The sequence below is a fragment of the Leptonychotes weddellii genome, chromosome 3, assembly GCF_054177405.1.
Source record: "Leptonychotes weddellii isolate Sample4059 chromosome 3, ASM5417740v2, whole genome shotgun sequence".
NCBI classification, from domain to species: domain Eukaryota; kingdom Metazoa; phylum Chordata; class Mammalia; order Carnivora; family Phocidae; genus Leptonychotes; species Leptonychotes weddellii.
In genome coordinates this window covers 121838314-121860412 of record NC_138371.1, presented here as the reverse complement: position 1 = coordinate 121860412, position 22099 = coordinate 121838314, and the positions used below count along the sequence as shown (strand labels likewise).

The window sequence follows — 22099 nt, the reverse complement described above, 5'->3', positions numbered from 1 at the left end:
AAGTAAGGGAGCAAGTTGGGACAAACAGTAGAGTTATAAGATGGTATTCTTCATTTCTAGAGGCAAGTAGCAATATTAGTATACTGATTTGGTTTTCAATTCAAGGACCTACTCCTGTACTTATTGATGTTTTCTAGTGAAATATACTGAAATATTTACTGTTTCAGATTATAACCCTGAACATACATAGCGTACAAAGTAAAGAAGCAAGAAACTGAAATTGTTTATATTGTAATAACCATCTAGATGGTCTACAGTTGAAATGAAAATGACTCAATTGTTTCTTTGTGATATTCATTTAACCTCTTTGTTCAAAAAAGTTATTAACTGGATCTGTTAATCTCATTTTTCAGATAAATTGGTTACTTTTTTTCTTAATATTACTGTGGTTCAAAATTTCTGTAGCAAAAAGACAGTGAAAAATGAGGGAAGACATGAGGAAAAACAACCATTTAAATGAAAATTAAACCTAGCAGTATGAAATAATGATACCATAAAGAACAATATTAAAAACTCAGAACAAATAAATATGAATTGCTTAAATACATTCATTTATTGTACAGGCAGATAGTTTCAGTATTTTCTGATTGGCTTTATTTTCTTAAATTATATTCCCAGTGTCCTCTTCATTAATCCATTCCAAAACTAGTAATTTACCCTGTTCAGTTGTCAAATAAGTTGTCTTAAGTATTTCCTGTCAGAATAATTTGGTATCATGTGTTGACATTTCAAACACAGTTTAAAATGTAACCACTGAGAAACAAAAATTCAGTTAAACCCTGATTGTGGTTTTTCAGCATCACTGCTTGTTTTCTTAGGCCATGTGAGAGTTGTATATGGTCCCAGATTATAATGTTATCAGAAGCTATTTCTAAGTACCTTTCAAAATCCTTCCCATCTAGATATCCACCTCAAATAAAGATAAATCCCTCGTATGGAGTATTGATTCATATTCATGAAAAGAAACATGGTAACAACAAATTAAGTGCCTTCACAAATAGTTTTGTCTAAAAGCAATGATTTTTTCGGTTATCTGTCAGTGAAAAACTTAATGATTTTAAGGATTCTGGGAAGGTCCTTCAAAAAATACTTGCCCACTTAGCTGAATAATATCTAAAATTCCACAGTTAGAGATTTCTTTTGTTTAAGACTATATTCCCTGTTAAATTATATATATAGTAATTTTATTTTATTATTATTATTATTTTTTTAAAGATTTTATTTATTTATTTGAGAGAGAGAGAGAATGAGAGACAGAGAGCATGAGAGGGAGGAGGGTCAGAGGGAGAGGCAGACTCCCTGCCGAGCAGGGAGCCCGATGCGGGACTCGATCCCGGGACTCCAGGATCATGACCTGAGCCGAAGGCAGTCGCTTAACCAACTGAGCCACCCAGGCGCCCCTATATAGTAATTTTATTAAAAATATATATTTATTATATATATACACACCACATATATATATATATATATATATTTACTCTTTATGTATAGTAATTTCTTGCTAAAGGCCACATGCTTATCCGTGCATCAATTCCATGAGGTAGATGCTATTATTCCCATTTCATACATACGGTCATACAGCTTAAACTGGCAGTGTGGGATTCAAATACAAATGCATCTGAATTCTAAAGCCCAGATTGTTAATCACCACTTCTGTTTTTCCATTGACCCCTGATATGCTATTCTCCTGGGTTTTCCTTCCATCTGTTTGCTGCTCCTTGGTCTCCATGATTCTCTTTTCTTACACTCATCCTTTATGTACAGGAGACCCTCTTCTCATTGTACACATTCTCCCTGATCACATCTACTCTGTGACTTCAAGCATTTGCATGCCGTTGACTCCAAAATTCGTGTAATTGGACCAGATCTTACTCTGGAGCCTGTGTACCCAGTGTACTTGCCCTACTTAAATTTCTCACTTGTTCCCTATCTTTATTTCCTATCTCAATGAATACCATTACTATGCATGTGGTTGCCCAAGTCAGAAAATTAAAAATCATTCTTGACTCCCCCCTCTTCCACTGCCACCTGAGTGACCTTTCCAAGAAACTAATCACATCATAAGAATGCTTAAACTTTTTGAGTGGCTCCCATGTTCTTTCATATAAAAATGGAGTTGCTTAGCATGGCATGAAAGGCTCTCCATGTCATGGTCCCTCCACCTCTAAAGCATTGTTCCTCATCACTTTTGTCCTGTCACATTGCATTTATTTCAAATCTTGAAACCTCGTCTGAGCTATGCTATGGGGAGTTAAAAGTAGGCTTGGTCTTATGTTCTAGGCATTGGGCCAGAGTGTTAACAGGGAAACAACACCCCTTTTGAGGCTACTGTGGTGGCAGAATCCCTAATTAGCCAGAGATCCCCTTTGGGTAAGGTGACTTTGTCAGGGAGATATGGGACTAGGAGGCCTAAGCCTTTTGTGAAGATTTTCACCCCACTGCCAAACTTAGAGGTTCTGGGTTTAACTTTTATTAAGGAAAATGTATTTTTTGTAAACTTACTAGGCTCTCTGCTTATTAATCCTCTTAATGGCTTCTCAAGTGATCTTTCTAAAGTACAATAATTACTATGTCCCTCTTTTGTTTAAGGCCCTATTAATTAATTTTGAACATTTTATATATTTTAACATTTAATATTTTAACATAAATAAATTTAACATTTTAGGTATTTTTGTTACTTTTAAACATGGTATAGAGATTTGCTTTTGCCAGTTTATTTTGTCTTTTTCATATTTCTGTTTTCAGCTTTGAAAGAATTATTTCCTCTAGGAAATTTTTTTAAGTAAACTCTACCCCCAGCATGTGGCTCAAACTCATGACCCCAAGATCAAGAGTTGCATTCTCTACCAAGCCGGGCACCTATCTTTGGAATTTTTGTTTAAGGTGTTCACTTGCTTGACATCTGAAATATTGGCTCATCTATATAGCTACCTATAAAAAGTTTAAACATTATTTTGCTTCATATAATTATTTTAAAAATATAGAAGACATTTTAAAAAATATTGTTGGACATTTAGTTATTTTAGCAATTGTTGAGATGTTTCATTCTAAAACCATCCACTTCCATATTCAGTGGAGGTTATATCCCTGAAACTTTTAAAATGTTTATGTGTCTATACATAGATCTACCACTGCCCTAGAATGAAGCCATTCCTTCTGTCTGACAGGGACACCAGAAGTAGTACCACTAAAGTTTTCAACGTATTTTTATGTTAGCAGAAATAAGCGAAATACTTAGGTCATATTCTTTGTTTCTAGTTCTTAATAAAGAAACAATGACCAAAATCTTTTTCTCAAGGTAAATGATAGACCAATTAAATCTTGATGTTATTTAGAAACCAAGTGGATTCTCTGTAACATGTGCCTTGGGGAGCTTACAGTCTGTTTCTGATGAGCTCTTAAGCTATTCACTTATTTTTATTTTAGGTGATGCAAAAACTTTCTGGATGGAGCTGGAAGATGATGGAAAAGTGGACTTCATATTTGAACAAGTGCAAAATGTGCTGCAATCACTGAAACAAAAGATCAAAGATGGGTCTGCCACAAATAAAGGTATGAAGCACAAAAAACTTTCAAGACATTTAATGCTAAATATTACCCACTGACAATACAGTATAGTTCTATTTCCAGTATTCTTCGTTTTAAAAGTCAAATAGTTTCTTTTGTTTTCTAAGAGCCTACCATGCATTCTGTTTCCTTTGTGTTTGTGCTCTGCTTCTATAAAAACTTGCTTTTACCATATACTATAGACACTTTGTAAAAGTGGGTGAAGATGATTACTTTGACTAACAGCTACTGAATTTATTTCTTTTTCTCTCAGGCTACTTTATTTGCCCACCCATTTTATCTTTTCTTTCTCTTTGTAACCCTTTTTGAAAGGTGATGGGTATTTCAAAAGTAATATCTGCTCATTGTACAACATTTAGTGCGTATAGAAAAATGTAACAAAAATTATCCATCATCCCATCACTCAGAGACACCTAATGTCTTTTAAAATATGAAAGTACACATAACTGTATTTGGCCTGCTTTAAACAGAATTTGCCCTACTAGTCTTCTGAAAGCAGAACTTGCATTCTACATCAAGCAGTCAGTTCAGTCAGCCAAGTTTTCATTTTTTCTATTTCTTTGTTTTCAACCCTGGTTTGTTGTAGAACATAAGATTCGATTTTTATGTAGAAACCTCCTTCTTTCCTTCAGGACATAAGATTTTCAAGCAAATTTTCTTTTGGACCATTCTTAATACGTTTTGGATGTTCATATGACATTAATCTTTTGTTTGCTTGTCCAAAAAATGGTATTGTTTTTCATTTTAATATTCCTTCTCATTCGTTTCATGAGTCAAATATATCTAGTTTTGAATCCAGTTCTACCACCTCCTTGCTGAATGACCTGGAATAAATAGTGTTTTTTGAGGTGTGTGTACAGTGTGTGTTGTTTTGTTTTGAGAGGGAAAGAGAGGGTCAGGGAGGGGTAGAGAGAGAGGGAGGGAGAGAATCTTAAGCAGGCTCCATGCCCAACGCAGAGCCCAACACACGGCTTGATCTCACAGCCCTGAGATTATGACCTGAACTGAAATCAAGAGTCGGATGCTTAACCAGCTTAAACACCTAGGTGCTCTTGGAATAGTCAAACCTCTAAGCCTCAATTTCTGTTTCTAATTATGGTAATCATAAGAACCTCTCAGAGGAGTTAATGAAGATTAAATAAGATACAGTATGTAAATTGTTTAGCACAGTAGCTGGCACCATAAATGAAAGTGATGCTGCTAATGACTGTTTTCATGCTTTTTTCTTTCCTTAACAGAATACATCCAAGCAATGATTCTAGTGAATGAAGCAACCATAAGTAACAATTCAACATTGATAAAGGGTATGTGCATTTCTAATCCCAATCTTGAATATTCTGTTCTTTTTTTTTTTTTTTTAAAGATTTTATTTATTCATTTGGGACACAGAGATACAGAGAGAGAGAGAGCATGAGCAGGGGGAGAGGCAGAGGGAGAGGGAGAAGCAGGCTTCCTGCTGAGCCAGGAGCCCAATGTGGGGCTCCATCCCAGGACCCTGGGATCATGACCTGAGCCAAAGGCAGACACTTAACCATCTGAGCCACCCAGGCACCCCCTATTTTGTTATTTTCTTGACTTGAAGCAGGCTTAATTGACTTAAGTATGTCAGATTACCTAAAGATAATGTAAAATAAAATGTAAGATCTATACTGGTAAATTACATAAATGAGTTTCCTTATTAAATAAAAAGTCCTACCCATCCAGAGATAGGAAATGCACATTTTTCTGACTCTCCTATGGAAAGAATGAACAAATGTATCTCTTCTTCAAGAAATTCTAAGACTCCAAACTACTACAAACCCACTTTGTGAGAAAAACAATACTAGAAAAGTATATTGGGGCATAGATAAGTTGGTGTAAAAGTTTTTTATTTCTAGATTATTATTAGACCATCAATCTTGTAACTGTAAACAAATTCATTTTAGAAGGAATTGATCAAAGATAATGTACCAGAACTAAGAAGAAAAAAATTAAAAAGTTGTTTTATCAGAGTCACTCTCCTATAAATCTTAGTCTATCTCCAGTTTCCTAAAATGTTGAGGAAGTACTTTACTGGATTTTAATTAATACTGCTAAATATTGTTAACAAATTATAATAATTTTAAGTGTCATATTTGGAGCCTTAAGGTTTTAAATCTCTGAAAATACAGCCCACCATCATCAGTCTGTTTTAAAGAAACCTTTTGTTTATTTATAAACCTTTGTTTATACCAAAGTATTCTCAATTTCAGTAGCTAATGTATAGTTTTTAGAGTAGATTCTTTAAGAAAACAGCATTTCTCAGTATTTTTCAATAGCACTTGGAATCAACACACTCAAGAGATTATACTAGTTTTACAAGAAAGAGGCTTTTAATTTTAAATTCAGGAGGTGGTAAGAGGAACTAATTCTAAATGTTGTTTTTTTTTCCTTAAACAATTTATTTCTCAGTAATAGAAAGTAAATTGGGTTTTGGGTTTTTTTGGTAATAATTTCATCAATAGAAATATTGAATATTACAATTTCATATTTTTATATAGTTCATTTGAAATGTAATGAATTTATCAAAATAAAAGTATATGTTTGCCAGTGGTGAGCAATATTTGTAACTAAGTAATTGGGGAGTTCTGTAACTGACATTGTTGGGAAATGCAAAGGATTAAAAGCTTCCTAGTAATAAAGTTTCATGTTAGTATTGATTTTAAAAAGAATGTTGAGACTGGGAGAAACAAAAGGACTTGGTGTTGAAATCAAAACAAGCTATCCCAGATCCAACCTGGACTGCCCAAACCACTAATTACTTTCATTTTCCTTGCTTGTGTATAACTGTAAATATGTGCTGTGTCCTCAAACAAAAGATTGGATACTGTTTTCTTAAGCGGGGTTATTTCCCCTTTCCTCCCTTATCTAATGATTAATTTTAAAATCTCTATGTTTTTTCAATAAGTCTTATTTCTAATTATGCTTATATACACTTATTTTATTCATATTTGTTAGTATGGATTTATATGCCTCATACAAAGAAATTAGCTAGGAAAAATCAGAAATTCTTAATTTGTAAAACTTAATTTTTAATCTGGAATTATAGCTCTTATCAACTATCAGCTTTTAAACCTTTCTTTACCTTGATAATTAAAGAGGGATAATTATTTTCCAATTAGCCAGGTAGTAGCCTTGTATTATAACTTAAACTATTATTTTATTAAACTTTTTTTTCTACACCTTTTTTTTCTGCACTAGAGGACCAATGCAAGTTAATACTAAGGCAGGATGAGAATCACTTTTTTTCTTAAAGTCCATCAGTGCATACGAAAAAACACATTAAAAAAATATCTTTAGGGGCGCCTGAGTGGCTCAGTTGTTAAGCATCTGCCTTCGGCTCAGGTCATGATCCTGGGATCCTGGGATCAAGCCCCACATCGGCCTCCCTGCTAAGTATGAAGCCTGCTTCTCCCTCTCCCACTCCCCCAGCTAATGTTCCTTCTCTCACTGTGTCTCTCTCTGTCAAATAAATAAAATCTTAAAAATATATATATCTTTAGGGGTGCCTGAATGGTTCAGTCACTGACTCTTGATTTCAGCTCAGGTCATGATCTCAGGATCATGAGATCAAGCCCCATGTCAGACTCCACACTGGGTGTTGAGTCTGCTTAAGATTCTCTCTCTCCCTCTCCCCCTTCCCCTCCACCTTGCACTCATGCTCTCTATAAAAAAAAAAGGAAAAAAAATGTGTGTGTGTGTGTGTGTATCTTTAAACCAAACATAGAATATTCCACATATCCATTTTTCAGAATAACAGGAAATCCGTAACTTTTCTCATTAAATACACAGCTTATTTCTGTATTGTAGTCATGTTAGAGAGTAAGAATAGAGGAAGTAGAAAAAGAAAAGACAAGACATGGGATGAAATTAAGCACAGAAAGATAGACTAAGTAATATGAAAAGTCAAATGGAAATATAAAAAGAGGTATCCAAATACCCTACCCTCCAAAAATGAAGGTGGCAGTTGAACAGTGAGAAAGCAAAAGATACATAAACTTTCCATTTTGTGACCTTTGTAATCATTGTTATTTTTCTACAAAATACAAGCACAAATAAGGATACCCAATGTTCACCTTAAAGGTTGATTAAAATTCAGATAAAGTTCAGGCCAAACTAGATTTTCTCCGGTAGAAGTTTCTTCTATCCTAAGTCTTTTACTTTATCCTCTCCTACTTTCTTAATGTTTTTGGAAATATTGACACGTAATTTTTTGGCTTAATTTTGAAATCTTACTATGTTCGCAGATTTAAGGGCTCCATATATCTCTAATCAATAAAGATATTATTTAGATATTATAGTAAATGATTTTGAACTTGGTGTGTACCTGTTACTCATGTTTGTATTTTCTTCATGTAGATCATACATCTGTGACCCAGAATGAATGGGAAAACAAATCAGGTTCATTGCCCTCTACATCATATGGAGATTCCTTTCCAGAAGACTGTACATTTCTGTATGTATATAAGTTAAATTTATTTATGTTGTTAATACCTCCACTCCCAGAAGGAGATTTACTCTTTCTGATCATTTGACATAAGAGTAGATAGAATATATAAAAAAGACTTTTTCCCATCAAAAGCTTTAAAAGTTGTAAATTTTAGTATTTTATGTAGGATAAAGATTCATGAGTCCCTTAAAAAGTTGTTTATTTGCTAATATCCCTAGTAATCAAGTCTTTCAATAAAATTTAGTTTAAGGTTTCTTTGTGTAGGGGTGCCTGGGTGGCTCAGTCAGTTAAGTGTCCAACTCTTGATTTCACCTCAGATCATGATCTCATGGGTTGTGGTATTGAGCCCCGTGTTGGGCTCTATGCTCAGCAGGGAGTCTGCTTGAGATTCTCTCTCCTCTCCCTCCGCCCCTCCCTCCACTTGCGTGCTCTCTCTCTCTCTCAAATAAATTGTTTAAAAAAAAAAATACTTCTTTGTGTAAATTATTAATATACTGAAATCTACCAAGTTGGCAATTTTTTAACTAAAAAAATACTTTTCCTAGATTATTTATTTTTATTTTTTTTAATTTTATTTTTAAGTAATCTCTATACCCTATGTGGAGCTTGAACTCACAACCCTGCGCTTAAGAGTCACATGCTCTACCGACTGAGCCAGCCAGGTGCCCCTGGATTATTTCTTCTAAAAGAGTATTGGAAAAGGGTGAACAGTATTTCTTTCAGTATCATTTCAGCTTTTCAAATACTTTAACAGCTCTAAATTAGTATCAGAAAGCTTATGAGAATAGGCTAAATTTTTCTGACCTTTTCTTTCTTCTTTTAGCATTTCAGTAAAGATTCCTTAGGATAAAGTAAAATTGTATAAGAGAAAATCTGACGCTCTCACACATAGTCTTTATTTTTAGTAGGTAATGCCAGTACTAAAACTTTCAAGAACTAGTTTAAGGGAAGTTTCTGAAACTATTTTGTGCTAGTCCAAGGAACAGAATTTCAAAAAACAAAATGTCTTTATAGAGAAAGATTTTAAATTAATTGCCTTATTTTGTTTGTCCTTTCATATTAAATTGACAAAAACATTGTCAGTGTAGAATTCTTTATTGTTTTAGGGTTTATGAGAATTGTAGATTGACACTATTTTACATATGATTTGCATTTGCGAATATTGGAGATGTCATTACAATTTGAGTCTAAAAGACTCATAAAACTTATTTTACAATACTTTTAGAGAAACCTAGAAATTCTGGTCTTCTGCTATATAGCATAAAATTTCATTACCTTTTAAAAGCAAGTTCAATCACTTTAAATCACTAAAATATAAGATTCTTTTTCATATAAATTACCACCAGTCTCCCATCTTCTACTTATTTTATTTTATTAAAAATTTTATTTTAAATCTAAATGCAGGAGTTGGTTTATTCCTAAGTGTCTCTTTTTGGTTTTAAGTTCATTTTCCTAGCTTATCAGAATCCTTTTGAATTTTGAATCACCTTTTATATTGTCTTTCCCTTCTAGCTTTTCTTCTACAAATTTATTAAATGAGTTTCTAGTCTTTGTTATAGTCATGAAAACAATATTGGATAAGATAGGACCAAAGATAAAACCTTTCTGGCCCACTGCTCCTTCATTACTCTTCAGAAAGAACTGTTGGACCAACTGTGAATTTACTTACCTCTACCACTATTCCACCTACATTTCTCTATCTTACTGACAAGACTATCAAGATTCACTGCAGTAGCATTCTGTATCGTTGCCAGACATTATCAAACCTTGTCAAAAAGGAAAATTAATTTAATTTGTACTTTTCTTACCTAGTCCATGTTGGCTTTTCAAATTCTCAGTACTTAAAAGTCACATCCTTGGGGGCGCCTGGGTGGCTCAGTTGGTTAAGCGACTGCTTTCGGCTCAGGTCATGATCCTGGAGTCCCTGGATCGAGTCCCGCATCAGGCTCCCTGCTCGGCAGGGAGTCTGCTTCTCCCTCTGACCCTCCCCCCTCTCATGTGCTTGCTCTCTCTCATTCTCTCTCTCTCAAATAAATAAATAAAATCTTAAAAAAAAAAAAAAAGTCACATCCTTGATTCTCTCTTCTAGAAGTGTTTAGAGATGAATATTAAACTAATCATTCTTTGCTTTCTGGAATGTTCCCTTTTTACCTATTTTTAAAAAATCAGGGCAGCATTTTCTCATTTTTCATTCATATTTGAAATTTTTTCAAGACCTTGAGATATGATTTGTTTGGGCCTAGAATCTTAAATATGTTTAAATTAGCTTTGTAGGACTCCTTTTAAATTATCACAGACTTTAATTTCTTCTTTTAATTTTTGTCTGGTCTTTCCAACTTGAGGGCAGTACTTATGGATGGAAAAGATGAAGACACAATTGTTTTTGAGCTCTTCTTTCTGTTATCAGCCTTGTGCTTTCTTTCCCCCAATAAATTGTCTACTTGTGCAAACATAGCTTTAAAGTTTTTGTTGCTGTTTTATTAGAATTTTGGGGAACCTTAGTTCTTAGTAGGCTTGAACCTTTGTGAGACTTTTCTTATATGTTCACATCAAGATTTTGTATTCATAATTGGTCTTTTTTTCTTTTGTACATGTTCTTTTAAAAATCTGAGCTTCCCAAAGAAATTAGTTTCTCTAATTGCTTTCTCATCTCATTAGGATTATTTGTGATTACATAATCAGAACTTCATTTCCTTAGAACCTGCAACTCTCCTTGTGCTATATTCCCACTCAGAGGTTTTGTCCATGAGATCATACCTAACTTTGAACTTTCTGAGATCTTTTCAAATAAAGAGATATTTCTAATTAGACTCAGGGTTTTCTTCCTTTGCTGTTAAGAATTCCAAGGCCATGTTTCATTCTTGATCAAAATTATGTTTAAATAATTCCTTTTGGGGGCATCTGGGTGGCATCTGCTTTTGGCTCAGGTCATGATCCCAGGGTCATGGGATCAAGTCTCACTTCAGGCTCTGTGCTCAGCGGGGAGTCTGCTTCTCCCTCTCCCTCTGCTGTTGTCTCACTCTCTGTCAAATAAATAAAATCTAAATAATTCCTTTTGTATTTCCTCTGTAGATTATGAGCTTATTACTTATTTTGCTTTTAGTAATTAAACATCTAGCAAGCCATTAGTTACATAGGCAGACTGGCAAACTAAATGGGGAATAATTTAAGCCAAGGGTTCTCAATCCCAGCTGAATTGTTCACAGTCATACAGTTTGTCAATGGCAAAACCAGAGTGAAAATCTTATAACTGATAAAAAACAAAAAACTCGCCTTCTGTATTTTATTCTATAATTGATTTAAATTTCTTCTCCTTATAATTGAGCTATGACTTAGGTAAATGTAAAAAAAATTTTATTCCAGTAATAATTCAAAGGTATCTACTTTTGTGATGTTAGGAAACCTGGCTTAATTCTTTTTCTTAGGTACTTTGTCAGGAACACATACCTACGCAAGCCAGCTTAAGTAGTGGAATTTATTAGAGATATACCAGACATGCAGCTTTGGCTAACATACATGGTGGATATAGGCTTGCCCCACTGTGAAAACACAGAGATGTGAATTTAAGCCATTTGGCTTTTCACATAACATGCATACAAACACCCAAAAGAGGTTTTTTAAATGGGTGCATACACACACATACATCCCTAACCTAAATATAAACACACGTAAATAAAATGAGGTGTCTTAAGAACAGAAAATGTAACACAGCAGGCTATATAGGGACTAGAATTGGAACTGGAGAGTCAGTACCTGAGGTCAGGGTCAGCATTTTTTAGCTCTGCTTCTCTCCATCTGTTATCAGTTGGTTCTTCTGTTCCCACATAGTCTAACATAGCTGTCCCAGCTAAGCACTATATGATCTGCTAGTGATAGTGTCACCTCATGGTATATTTTTTTTATGTATTGATACAAATTCTTGAGATTATAAATAGCACAGTGTGAATATATGACCCAACAGCTTTGAGTACACTGAAATTAAAATGGCCACCTTTCAGGTGCCTGGGTGGCTCAGTCGGTTAAGCATCTGCCTTCGGCTCAGGTCATGATTCCAGAGTCCTGGGATCGAGTCCCACATGGGGCTCTCTGCTCAGCAGGGAGTCTGCTTCTCCCTCTGCCTCTCTCTCTCTCTGTCTCATGAATAAATAAATAAAATCTTATAAAAAACCTGGGATCCCATGACCCTGGGATCATGACCTGAGCCGAAGGCAGATGCTTAACCATCTGAGCCACCCAGGCGCCCGAGAAGTTCTTTATAGATCTTGGATATCAGCCCTTTATCTGTAGTCATTTGCAAATATCTTCTCCCATTCTGTGGGTTGCCTCTTTGTTTTGTTGATTGTTACCTTTGCTATGCAGAAGCTTTTTATCTTGATGAAGTTCCAAAAGTTCATTTTCGCTTTTGTTTCCCTTGCCTTTGGAGACGTGTCTTGTGAAAGAAGTTTCTGTGGCTGATGTCGAAGAGGTTACTGCCTATGTTCTCCTCTGGGATTGGTTTTGTTTTGTTTTGTTTTTTCTAGTAATGTATCTTCATTTGTATAAGAAAGTTAACTTTTCTCCCCATAAAATGGGATTGAAACTAGGTTACTTTACTTCTGGAGCTTGTAGTAAGTTGGTTTTCTTTGACTTTATGAAATGAGGCACAATTTAGAAAAGAGTCACTTCTAAGGTTCATATCAGTGTTTCATTTCCATGTTTTTCTGCTTCTTGTTTTCTAACTCTGCTTCAGTATAAAAGGTACTTCTCCCTTTGTTAATTGCCTAATAACTCAAGCCTTCTATCTCTTAATTTTAATTAATTTAGTCACCAGAAGAGTACACTTAAGCCAGGTTGGCTAACATTTTTGAAATCTTAAATTCCAAATTACCAGTTTTACCAGCATGTTTACTATTACAAATTTTAGTCCTGAGTAGGACATAGTATTTAAGATATGGGAGTGGCATGGAAACCATCAAAATAAGAAGTTAACTATAATAAATTCATGAGTCCTTAGGGCTATGGAGTCCCTTAATGGTACGCAAAATTTTATGTTAACGCTATATTTCTAGGGAGAGAGTCATAATTTTCATCAGATTGTGGAAAGGGTTCGTGACCCTAAAAGTTTAAGTATCACTATTATGGATATAAGGATCTTAAATAAAATTTTAGCAATTCTAATCCAGAGAAATATTAAAAGAGTGAGATGACCAAGTGGAATTTACTCTAGTCAAGCAAGAATGATTTAGTATTAGAAAATCCATTATTTTTTTTTATTAAAGATTTTATTTATTTATTTGAGACAGAGAGAATGAGAGAGAGAGAGCACATGAGAGGGGTGAGGGTCAGAGGGAGAAGCAGACTCCCTGCCGAGCAGGGAGCCCGATGTGGGACTCGATCCAGGGACTCCAGGATCATGACCTGAGCCGAAAGCAGTCGCTTAACCAACTGAGCCTCCCAGGTGCCCAGAAAATCCATTATTTTACCAAAGTAAACCATAGGAAGAAAAACTTAACAGATGCCAAAAGAATTTAAAAATTCAATACTGACAATTAGAAATAGAAGCATTATCTTTAATGGGATAGACCATGTATTTCTCTAACATCTATATCCTATGTATTGATGAATCTCTAGATGCATTTTCCTTAAAATAAGACAGGAATGCCTGCTATCATAATTGTTATTCAATATTTTCCTAGAAATTCTAGGCAGTACAACAGAATGTCAAAGAAAATATGTTTATTGAAATGTACATGGTGAAATTATTTGTAGATGATCTTATCTACCCTGAAAATTTGTCAATTGTAAAATTATTAAGCTAAGAAAAGGGTTTAGTAATAGTCACATAAAATAAAAATCTGAAAGTGTATACCAATAGAAAATATGGAATAAAGTCCCCATTCACAATACCAAAAAAGTAAATAAATGGGACTAATTACAAGAAATGTATACATGAGGAAAATTAAAGCTAAAGATTTTAATAAATGGATAAACTTACTGTGTTCCTGGATGGGAAGGCTATATATTACAAAAATGTAAATTCTTTCCAAATAAATTTGTAGATTTAATTTAACATGAAATCCAGGCAGTTGAATTTTTTCAAGTTGGCAAATACTATAAATTTAATGTCAAAAGGCAAAAAATCAGAAAACAGAACATGTTCAAAAGGAAAAATAGTGACAGAGGGCTTGCTCTGATAAATCTCAAAATGTTCCATCAACCTATTGAAAAAAACCACATTGGTATTGGTTTGCGTCAATTGGTAACAGTTGCATCAAGAGACAGAATAAGCCTAGAAAATAATAGAACATTTTATATATTTATAAGAATGTAGGATAGGATTAAGTAAGTCAAAAGTTACACAGTAAAAGAAAGACTTATTCAGTAAATGACTCTGGAACAATTGGATATCATTTGGAAAATTTAAGTTAGATCTTCATGGTACATCAGAATAAATTATGAAATTAGACTCCCACCTCATGGAAAAATTAATTATAAAATTAGAGCCCTAATAAAAAAAAAATAATAAAGATGTCTTCTCCTGACATTATGTATCATGGCTTTATTCATAACATTATTTACACTTTATTGTAGATACTTAGTTGTCTGCCTAGAATGTAAGCTCCTTGAGATCATGGAGCTTTCATCATTGTTTCCATAGCAGCTGGTGTATAGCAGGCACTCAGGAAATCTGTTGGAAGAATGAATGAGTGAATGAACAAACAAACCTCCAGTAGGAAATTGGACAAAGCATATGAACAGTTAACCAAAGGAAAAAAGAAAAAAAGACCAGTAAACATGAAATTATGTTCAAACTCTCTATTACTTAGAGAAAAACATTAAGGAGCTAATAAGGTTTTTTTCATTAATCAAATTGGTTAAAAATTTAAAAATAATAATTATATCAACATTCATACAGTGTAAATTGGTCCAGCTTTTTTGGAAAGCAGTTTGGTAGTCTGTATTGGTTAAAATGTGTGTACCTCCTAGCACCATGATTGTGATCTCTAAATGTTATTTCTCATTAAGTGGAACCATAGTCCTTTGGAGGAATGGCTGATTCTAGACCTGGGACTTCTTGGGACAAGAAAGCAAGAAAGCCATCAAAGCCTACCAAGTGTGTTAGAAAGATATAGGAGCAAACTTGGAGGAGCTCCCACTGGCTAAAAATGGCACAATTTGAACATCTAAAGGAATAATCACGGTGATTGATTTAAACACATTAAATCTATAAATGGGTTCATGATAACATTTTAAAAATCAGTCACTTTGGTAGTTGCTAGGATACAACTCACCATTCTGAATTCTAGTAAAGAGAATCAAGCATTTATCCTGCTTTTCCTATATTAACTGTATTTCAGATAACCCAAGAGTTGATGAGGAAAATTTCTTCTTTATCAAAGAATTCCAGCCAGAAAATGCAATAGAAATGGTAGAATTGGAAGATTGTTATTTTTACAACTTCCCCCCATTTCCAAAGAAACTGTGGCCTTAGGCCAGTGCTGTTAAACTAATGGTGGTAAGAACAGGTGTTTTGTTTTGTTTGAAACTTCAAATTTATTGAGGAATACACTTATAAAGTGCAATGAGATGTTGCAACAATGTTAAATTGCTGTAAAAGTTTCTAAACTTTTTCATCTTTATATTTTTGTACTTATTATGAATTGGTAGCAAACCACTGGGGACTGACACCACCACACCTTGAGTAGCACTGGCCTAGCCAATAATCATGAGTGAATCACAAAACTATTAAGTGAAAGAAAAATAGAGAACAACCCCCACCCCCCAGCCTAAGAACTTAAATCTTTTTTTTTTTTTTTTTTTAAAGATTTTATTTATTTGACAGAGAGAGATGCAGCGAGAGAGGGAACACAAGCAGGGGGAGCGGGAGAGGGAGAAGCAGGCTTCCCATGGAGCAGGGAGCCCAATGCGGGGCTCGATCCCAGGATCCTGGGATCATGACCTGAGCCGAAGGCAGACGCTTAACGACTGAGCCACCCAGGCGCCCCTAAGAACTTAAATCTAATCGAGCTTCTAGAACTGACTACTGATTTACCAAATAGAGGGACAGAAGGATGAGTTAAATGATACCACCACAAGGAAAGCATCAACCAAATACTGGAATGTGGGAAATGCTATAGGACAAATGACACAGTTTATTCAACTTCAACAAATAAATGTCATAAAATGAAGAGGGAGGGGACACTGCTAAAAGATTAGAGGCAAAAAGACATCTGAATCAAATACAATGTGTGGGACTTTCTGAATTCTGATTCAAACAAATTTAACAATCACCAAAATGTGAAGATAGGTCATTGAGATTGTATGTTTTTTAAAAAGCCTTGTTTGTTAGATATACATACTGAATTGTTTCAGGTAATGTCTAGGATTTGCTTTAAAATACTCCAGCATATTCTAGTGTGGGGCAAGAGGAGGAAGAATAGAAGTAAAACAGGCAACATGTTGATAATTGAAGTTTGGTAACAAGTGTCAAAGATAAATAAAACCAGACATTAAAGTGATGAAAACTGATTTTACTCAGTAACTACTGACAGTAGGGGAAAAAGCTGAGCTCCATTCCAACTTGTGCTGGGGTGGCTGGTGTTTTACAGGTGAATGGGGGAGTAGAGATAGAGGAAGAGGGGAACCCAAGTGAAAAATTACGAAGAGTTAGTGTGAATGCCTCTGAGGCCAGCTCTGTGTGCTAGCTGGAAACCATCAAAGTTAGGATTTATCCTCCCACAGAGACTGGAAGACAAAGGCCCTATCCTTCCTGACGATTAACTTCCAAGAGAAGGGCCTTCAGGACCTGGAGAAAGGTACTCCTGAGTTGTAGGAATTAAATACACATCTTTGGGGAATGGAGGAAAGATTCACAATTGCAAGCCCTTTTTAGTAAATGCTCTAAGAAAGAAAGGTTGAGGGGCTTATCTTCAGGTGTTGGCTAGAAGAAACCTTAAACTCTTCTGATAGCCTTGAGCTTTCTCAGGCAGCACTTTATTGGGGGACTTGGGTCCTCCCAGAGACATGGCCTTATGCTGCTAGAAGCCTTATTAGAGAGTTTGGTTGTCTTAGTGCACAGGTTTGGATGGAGTCATTGTGTGCTGAGAGTTCTACAGTTCTTACAAGTACGTGGGGATCCAATATAACAGTTGTTTTTTTTTAGTGAGAAAAATACACAGTTATGTATAAGTTTGCAAGTTTTATTAATAAGAGGTTATTTTAAAATGTGTATTCTTGTTACCCACTAATTCGTCTTAAAGGAATGTATCCTAAGGTAATAATCAGGAAAAATAATCAGGAATTTGGTCAAGGATTTATGTATGAGGATGTTCATCAAAGTAGTAACCAATAGGAGAATTGGAAACAAATGTTTTCAACATTAAAAGATTTATAAATATAGTAGGACATTCCAAAACATCAAGAGCCATTGATTGATGAGGCTCTGCAAAAGCAAGCACTCTCATAAATTGCTGGAAGGGCTGACCCCATGGAGAACAGTTTGGCAATCTTAACAAAATTACTAATTCATTTACCCTGTGACCTAGTACTCCCACTTCTGGAAACATATTCTGAAGTGATATCTCTACATGCTTGAAATTGTTATGCACCAGGTTATTCATCACATCATGATTTGTGATAGCAAAAGATTGGAAACAGTAGAAGACTAGTTAAATTGTGGAATTTATGCAGAGGAGTGCTATATAGCTGGAAAAAGGATGGAGAACCTCGTATCTGTGCATTCAGTATAGTAGCCACTAGCTACATGTGACTACTTAAATTTGAATTATTTGAATTAAAATTAAGTTTGAATTGATCAAAATTAAATTTAAAATTCAGTTTTTTAGTCACATTAGCCACATTTAAAGTGTTCAATAGCCACATGTGGCTAGTGGGTCTACCAAATTGAACAGCACAGACATGGAACATTTCTATCAATGCAGAAAGTCTTATTGATAGTGCTGCTTTATATAGTGAGCATAAAAATATCTCCAAAATACCTATGTAACTTTTATAATAAATAACAGATACCTAAAGATAGATAGAAAATATTAGGTAAAACAAAACTTGGGTACTTTATGAAAGATTAAAACTTGAGTTCTATACACATGGAATCTTTTCACAGATTTTTTTTTCCCCTTAAAATCAGTAACCTCTCCATTTTCTTGTATCAGCTGATCATTTTATATTTGTCAATATGATGCCAGGTGGAATAAACATTACAGAAGAAATCCAGTTGGTACAATTATTGCAGGAGTCTTGATGAATTAGTTATTTTTTTTTTTTTAGCTAGCCTTTCCTGTTTTTTACAAGCAAGAATTTTGAACCAAGCATGCTTGAAGAAGTAACATTCCTCAAAGTGCATGCTCTAAATGGTAGGTGCTGTGTAGCACAGAATTACAGCTATAATCACAGCTTTCTGGGATATTCTGAAATTAGGTTGTGGTATAATAGGAAGAATATTTGGTCTTTGTTCTGGTCCCTCATTTAGCTTCTAATACCTTTGGAATTTCCTGAAGAATGAGTGTCTTTGGCATGCTAATGAAATGACTTGGTGATGGGCTCCTAGTTAGCTTCAGAGTGGAGGCTGGTCACCAAAGATTAAACCTCCATTAGAAGCTTGAAACTTTCAGTCCTACCTCCCAGCCTCCAGTGAGGGGAGAAGGGCTAGAGATTCAGATAATCTCCAGTGGCAAATGATTTAATCAATGGGGCACACGTAGTGAAGTCTCCTTAAAAACCTCTAAGTGGACAGGATTCTGTAAGCTTCCTGGTTGGTAAAGGCTTTGAGGTGCTGGGAGGGTGGCACACATGGAGAGGATAGGCCAACTCCATGCCCCTTCCCACTTCCCTTGCTCTATGTACGTCTTACATTTGGCTGCCCCTGAGCTGTATCTTTTATTATAAACTGGTAATAGTAATTAAAACATAGTAATATTACGGTAATAGTAATTAAAGTGAATCTTTCTAGCAAATTATCAAACCTGAGGAGGTCACGTGGAAACCCCTGGGTTGGTCAGTTTAGGTGGCCTGGAACTTGTGTTTGGCATCTGAAGTGGAGACAATCTTGTGGGACTGAGGCCTTCAACTTCAGGTAACTGATGCTGACTCCAGGTAGACAGTGTCAGAACTGAACTGAATTATTGGACACCCAGTTGAAGAGGTGGAGCTGGAAAAAAACACCATGTATTTGGTGTCCAGAGGAAAAAAAACCCTTAAGGTATAACTTTTATATGGTTACAGAACATGATAAGTAAAATGTTTATTTCAGAGTCTGGCTTGTTTTAGTGATGTCTAAAAAGATAATAGGAACTAACTCTTTAGTGTGCATTGTTTTTTAAAAATGGGGAATTGTATAAATTTGAGATACTAATTAATAATTAATTTTAAACAGATCTACAAAAAATAAGGAAGTTCCTCCTTTGGAAAATAAAGTTGCATACATCAGAGAAAAGAAATCATCTTTGAATCTATCTTACCGAAGTCATGACTGCTCTCGAACTTGTCTGATGAAAATACCACTTACCTTCAAGGGAGAAAACCCTCTGCAGCTACCAATCAAATGCCACTTCCAAAGACGACATGCAAAGACAAACTCTCATTCCTCAGCACTCCATGTGAGTTATAAAACCCCTTGTGGAAGGAGTCTACGAAATGTGGAAGAAGTTTTCCGTTACCTGCTTGAGACAGAGTGTAACTTTTTATTTACAGATAACTTTTCTTTCAATACCTATGTTCAGTTGACTCGGAATTACCCAAAACAAGAAGAAATTGTTTCTGATGTGGATATTAGCAATGGAGTGGAATCGGTACCCATTTCTTTCTGTAATGAAATTGACAATAGAAAGCTTCCACAGTTTAAGTACAGAAGGACTATGTGGCCACGAGCATATTATCTAAACAGCTTTACCAACATGTTTACTGATTCGTGTGACTGTTCTGAGGGCTGCATAGACATGTGAGTAGAAAAACATGGCATTTCAAAAAGTCTTCTGAATGTAGGGGTACTTGTCAGGAAGTCCTGCATTGTATCAGTTTGTCTGTCTCTCTAAACTCTGTTCACCAAGAATCGAAAATGGAAAGATACACTGTCTCACTAGCAATAGAAAAGAAAACTCTTTGCCAAATATTATAGTAATTTGAAAGTTATTTCTTCCAAGGATGAGTATTTCCTTTAATCTAGTACCATAATCATAATAGCAACAAGTCCAGCTAAAGGCATGTAACAGTGCCAGACACTGTAACAAGTGCTTTACATATACTTTTTTACTTAATCCTCACAAAACCCCATGAGGTAGGTAATATTACTTCTGTGTTACAAATGAGGAAGTTGAGAAGCCAATTTTAAGGTCGTAGGGCAAACAAATTGAAGAGTCAGTGTTTGAACCCATGCTCTTTACCATTATGTTATATGTCTTGTTTTACTTTTACAAATATTTCCTTGCTACTTCTTTATAAAGTGAAAGGTGCTTATAATTCATAATCCCATAACATTGGCATTCCACTAAAAAAAACATGTTCTACCATAGTAAGAATTTGAAAATTTTATTTTAAGGGTATGTAAGATACATGTAGGATGTAGGCATATATAGAGTGGAGTTGCATTATATACATTTAATTTAATGCAAATTTAGCTACCTGTACTGGGCAAAAGTAAAAGGAGAGAAAGAATTTAAATAGTATAGGCAGTAGTTTCACCATCTCAGTTAGTGGAAGTGTGAGAGGACATATATAAATCTGCTGTTACCTCAGTTTGGCTCATTCCTTTAGGCCTGTCATAGAGGAAATCTCTCACAGTGTCAGGTTTTATTGTTTTAAAATAAGGGTTTTGTTTTTTGTTTTTTGTTTTTGTTAACATTGCATCTAAACATAATTGACATGTGGCCAAGCCCAGTCTCTCACTGCTGGAGAAAAAAACTGTTGGACAATGTTTACTTAATGGTCAGTTTATAAGATCTTTTTTTTTTTAAAGAATCTTGACTATATATGATTTTTTTAAAAGATTTATTTGAGAGGGAGAGAAAGAGAGGGAGAGCAGGGAGAGGGGCAGAGGGAAAGGGAGAGAGAGAATCTCAAGCAGGCTGTAAACCCTGCGTGGAGCCCAATGCAGGGCTCAAAGCCAAAATCGAGAGTCAGACCTTAACCCACCCAGGCACCCCAACTGTATATGATTTTTGCTTTAACACTGTAGACACTAACCTTTATATAACATGTACCACCAGTATACATATTTTCATCTATAGGTCAGAAATTATAAGAGAAATCACAAAAGCAAAGGCTGAAACCTGCTGGGATCTGGAAATGGACACAAGCACTGTGGCTAGGGATTTTAACTCTTATAGGAATGGGAATTAAACATGTCCCATGTATGGCAGAGAGTGGGCACTGAATTCTCCAGGGGATAGAAACAGGGACCTCTACAGGGGCTGGGAAATAGGTTAATTATCTCACATAGCCTGGAATGGGATTAAAAACAACGGGTTTTAGAGCAGTGAAACCCATAGTCACAGCCAGAGCAATGAGGAAAGAAGTCAACATAAAGGAGCACCCAGGAGTAAACCCCACAGAAAGGTAGGATTTCAGTCAAAGCACACAGAGATGTTTAGGACCATGAAGGCAGCATGAATCCCAACAAATGGGAGAATTCACACCTGAAGAATTAGAGATAAATACAGAATCTGATTAAAAGAGACTATTTTTTTTAAAAGATTTTATTTATTTGAGAGAGAGAAAGCAAAAGATGAGGGAGAGGGACAAGCAGACTCTGCACTAAGTGGGGCTCGATATCACGACCCTGAGATCATGACCCAAGCTGAATTCAAGAGTCAGTTGCTCAACCAACTGAGCCACCTAGGTGCCCTGAAAAGAGACTTTAAAATATATATGTTTAAAATGTTCAGAGAGATTAAAATAGTAACATCCATGAAATAAGAAAAGGATATTGGGGGGGGGTAAAGGTGTATATATGAAAAAAACAATTTGGAAATGTGGGAAATAAAACATGTGGTCATAGAAATAAAAAAACTAAATAGATGGACTCAGTGGTAGAGCTTATATAACTGGAGAAAGCATTAGTGAATTGCAAGG

General features: G+C 35.1%; 1 protein-coding gene across 5 annotated transcripts in view; it reads left to right on the top strand.

The window, feature by feature from the left end:
* The window catches only part of SETDB2 (SET domain bifurcated histone lysine methyltransferase 2), a 54999-nt gene that overhangs the window by 9568 nt on the left and 23332 nt on the right, over nucleotides 1–22099 (top strand). For 4 of the 5 annotated variants that reach the window (XM_081815435.1, XM_081815433.1, XM_081815434.1 and 1 more), the window contains 4 exons: nucleotides 3427–3552; nucleotides 4806–4871; nucleotides 7945–8041; nucleotides 19407–19970. In XM_081815435.1, coding sequence (XP_081671561.1) covers nucleotides 3427–3552; nucleotides 4806–4871; nucleotides 7945–8041; nucleotides 19407–19970 — 853 coding nt within the window. The remainder of the gene's footprint in view (nucleotides 1–3426; nucleotides 3553–4805; nucleotides 4872–7944; nucleotides 8042–19406; nucleotides 19971–22099) is intronic. The other variant, XM_081815436.1, reaches the window with a different exon arrangement.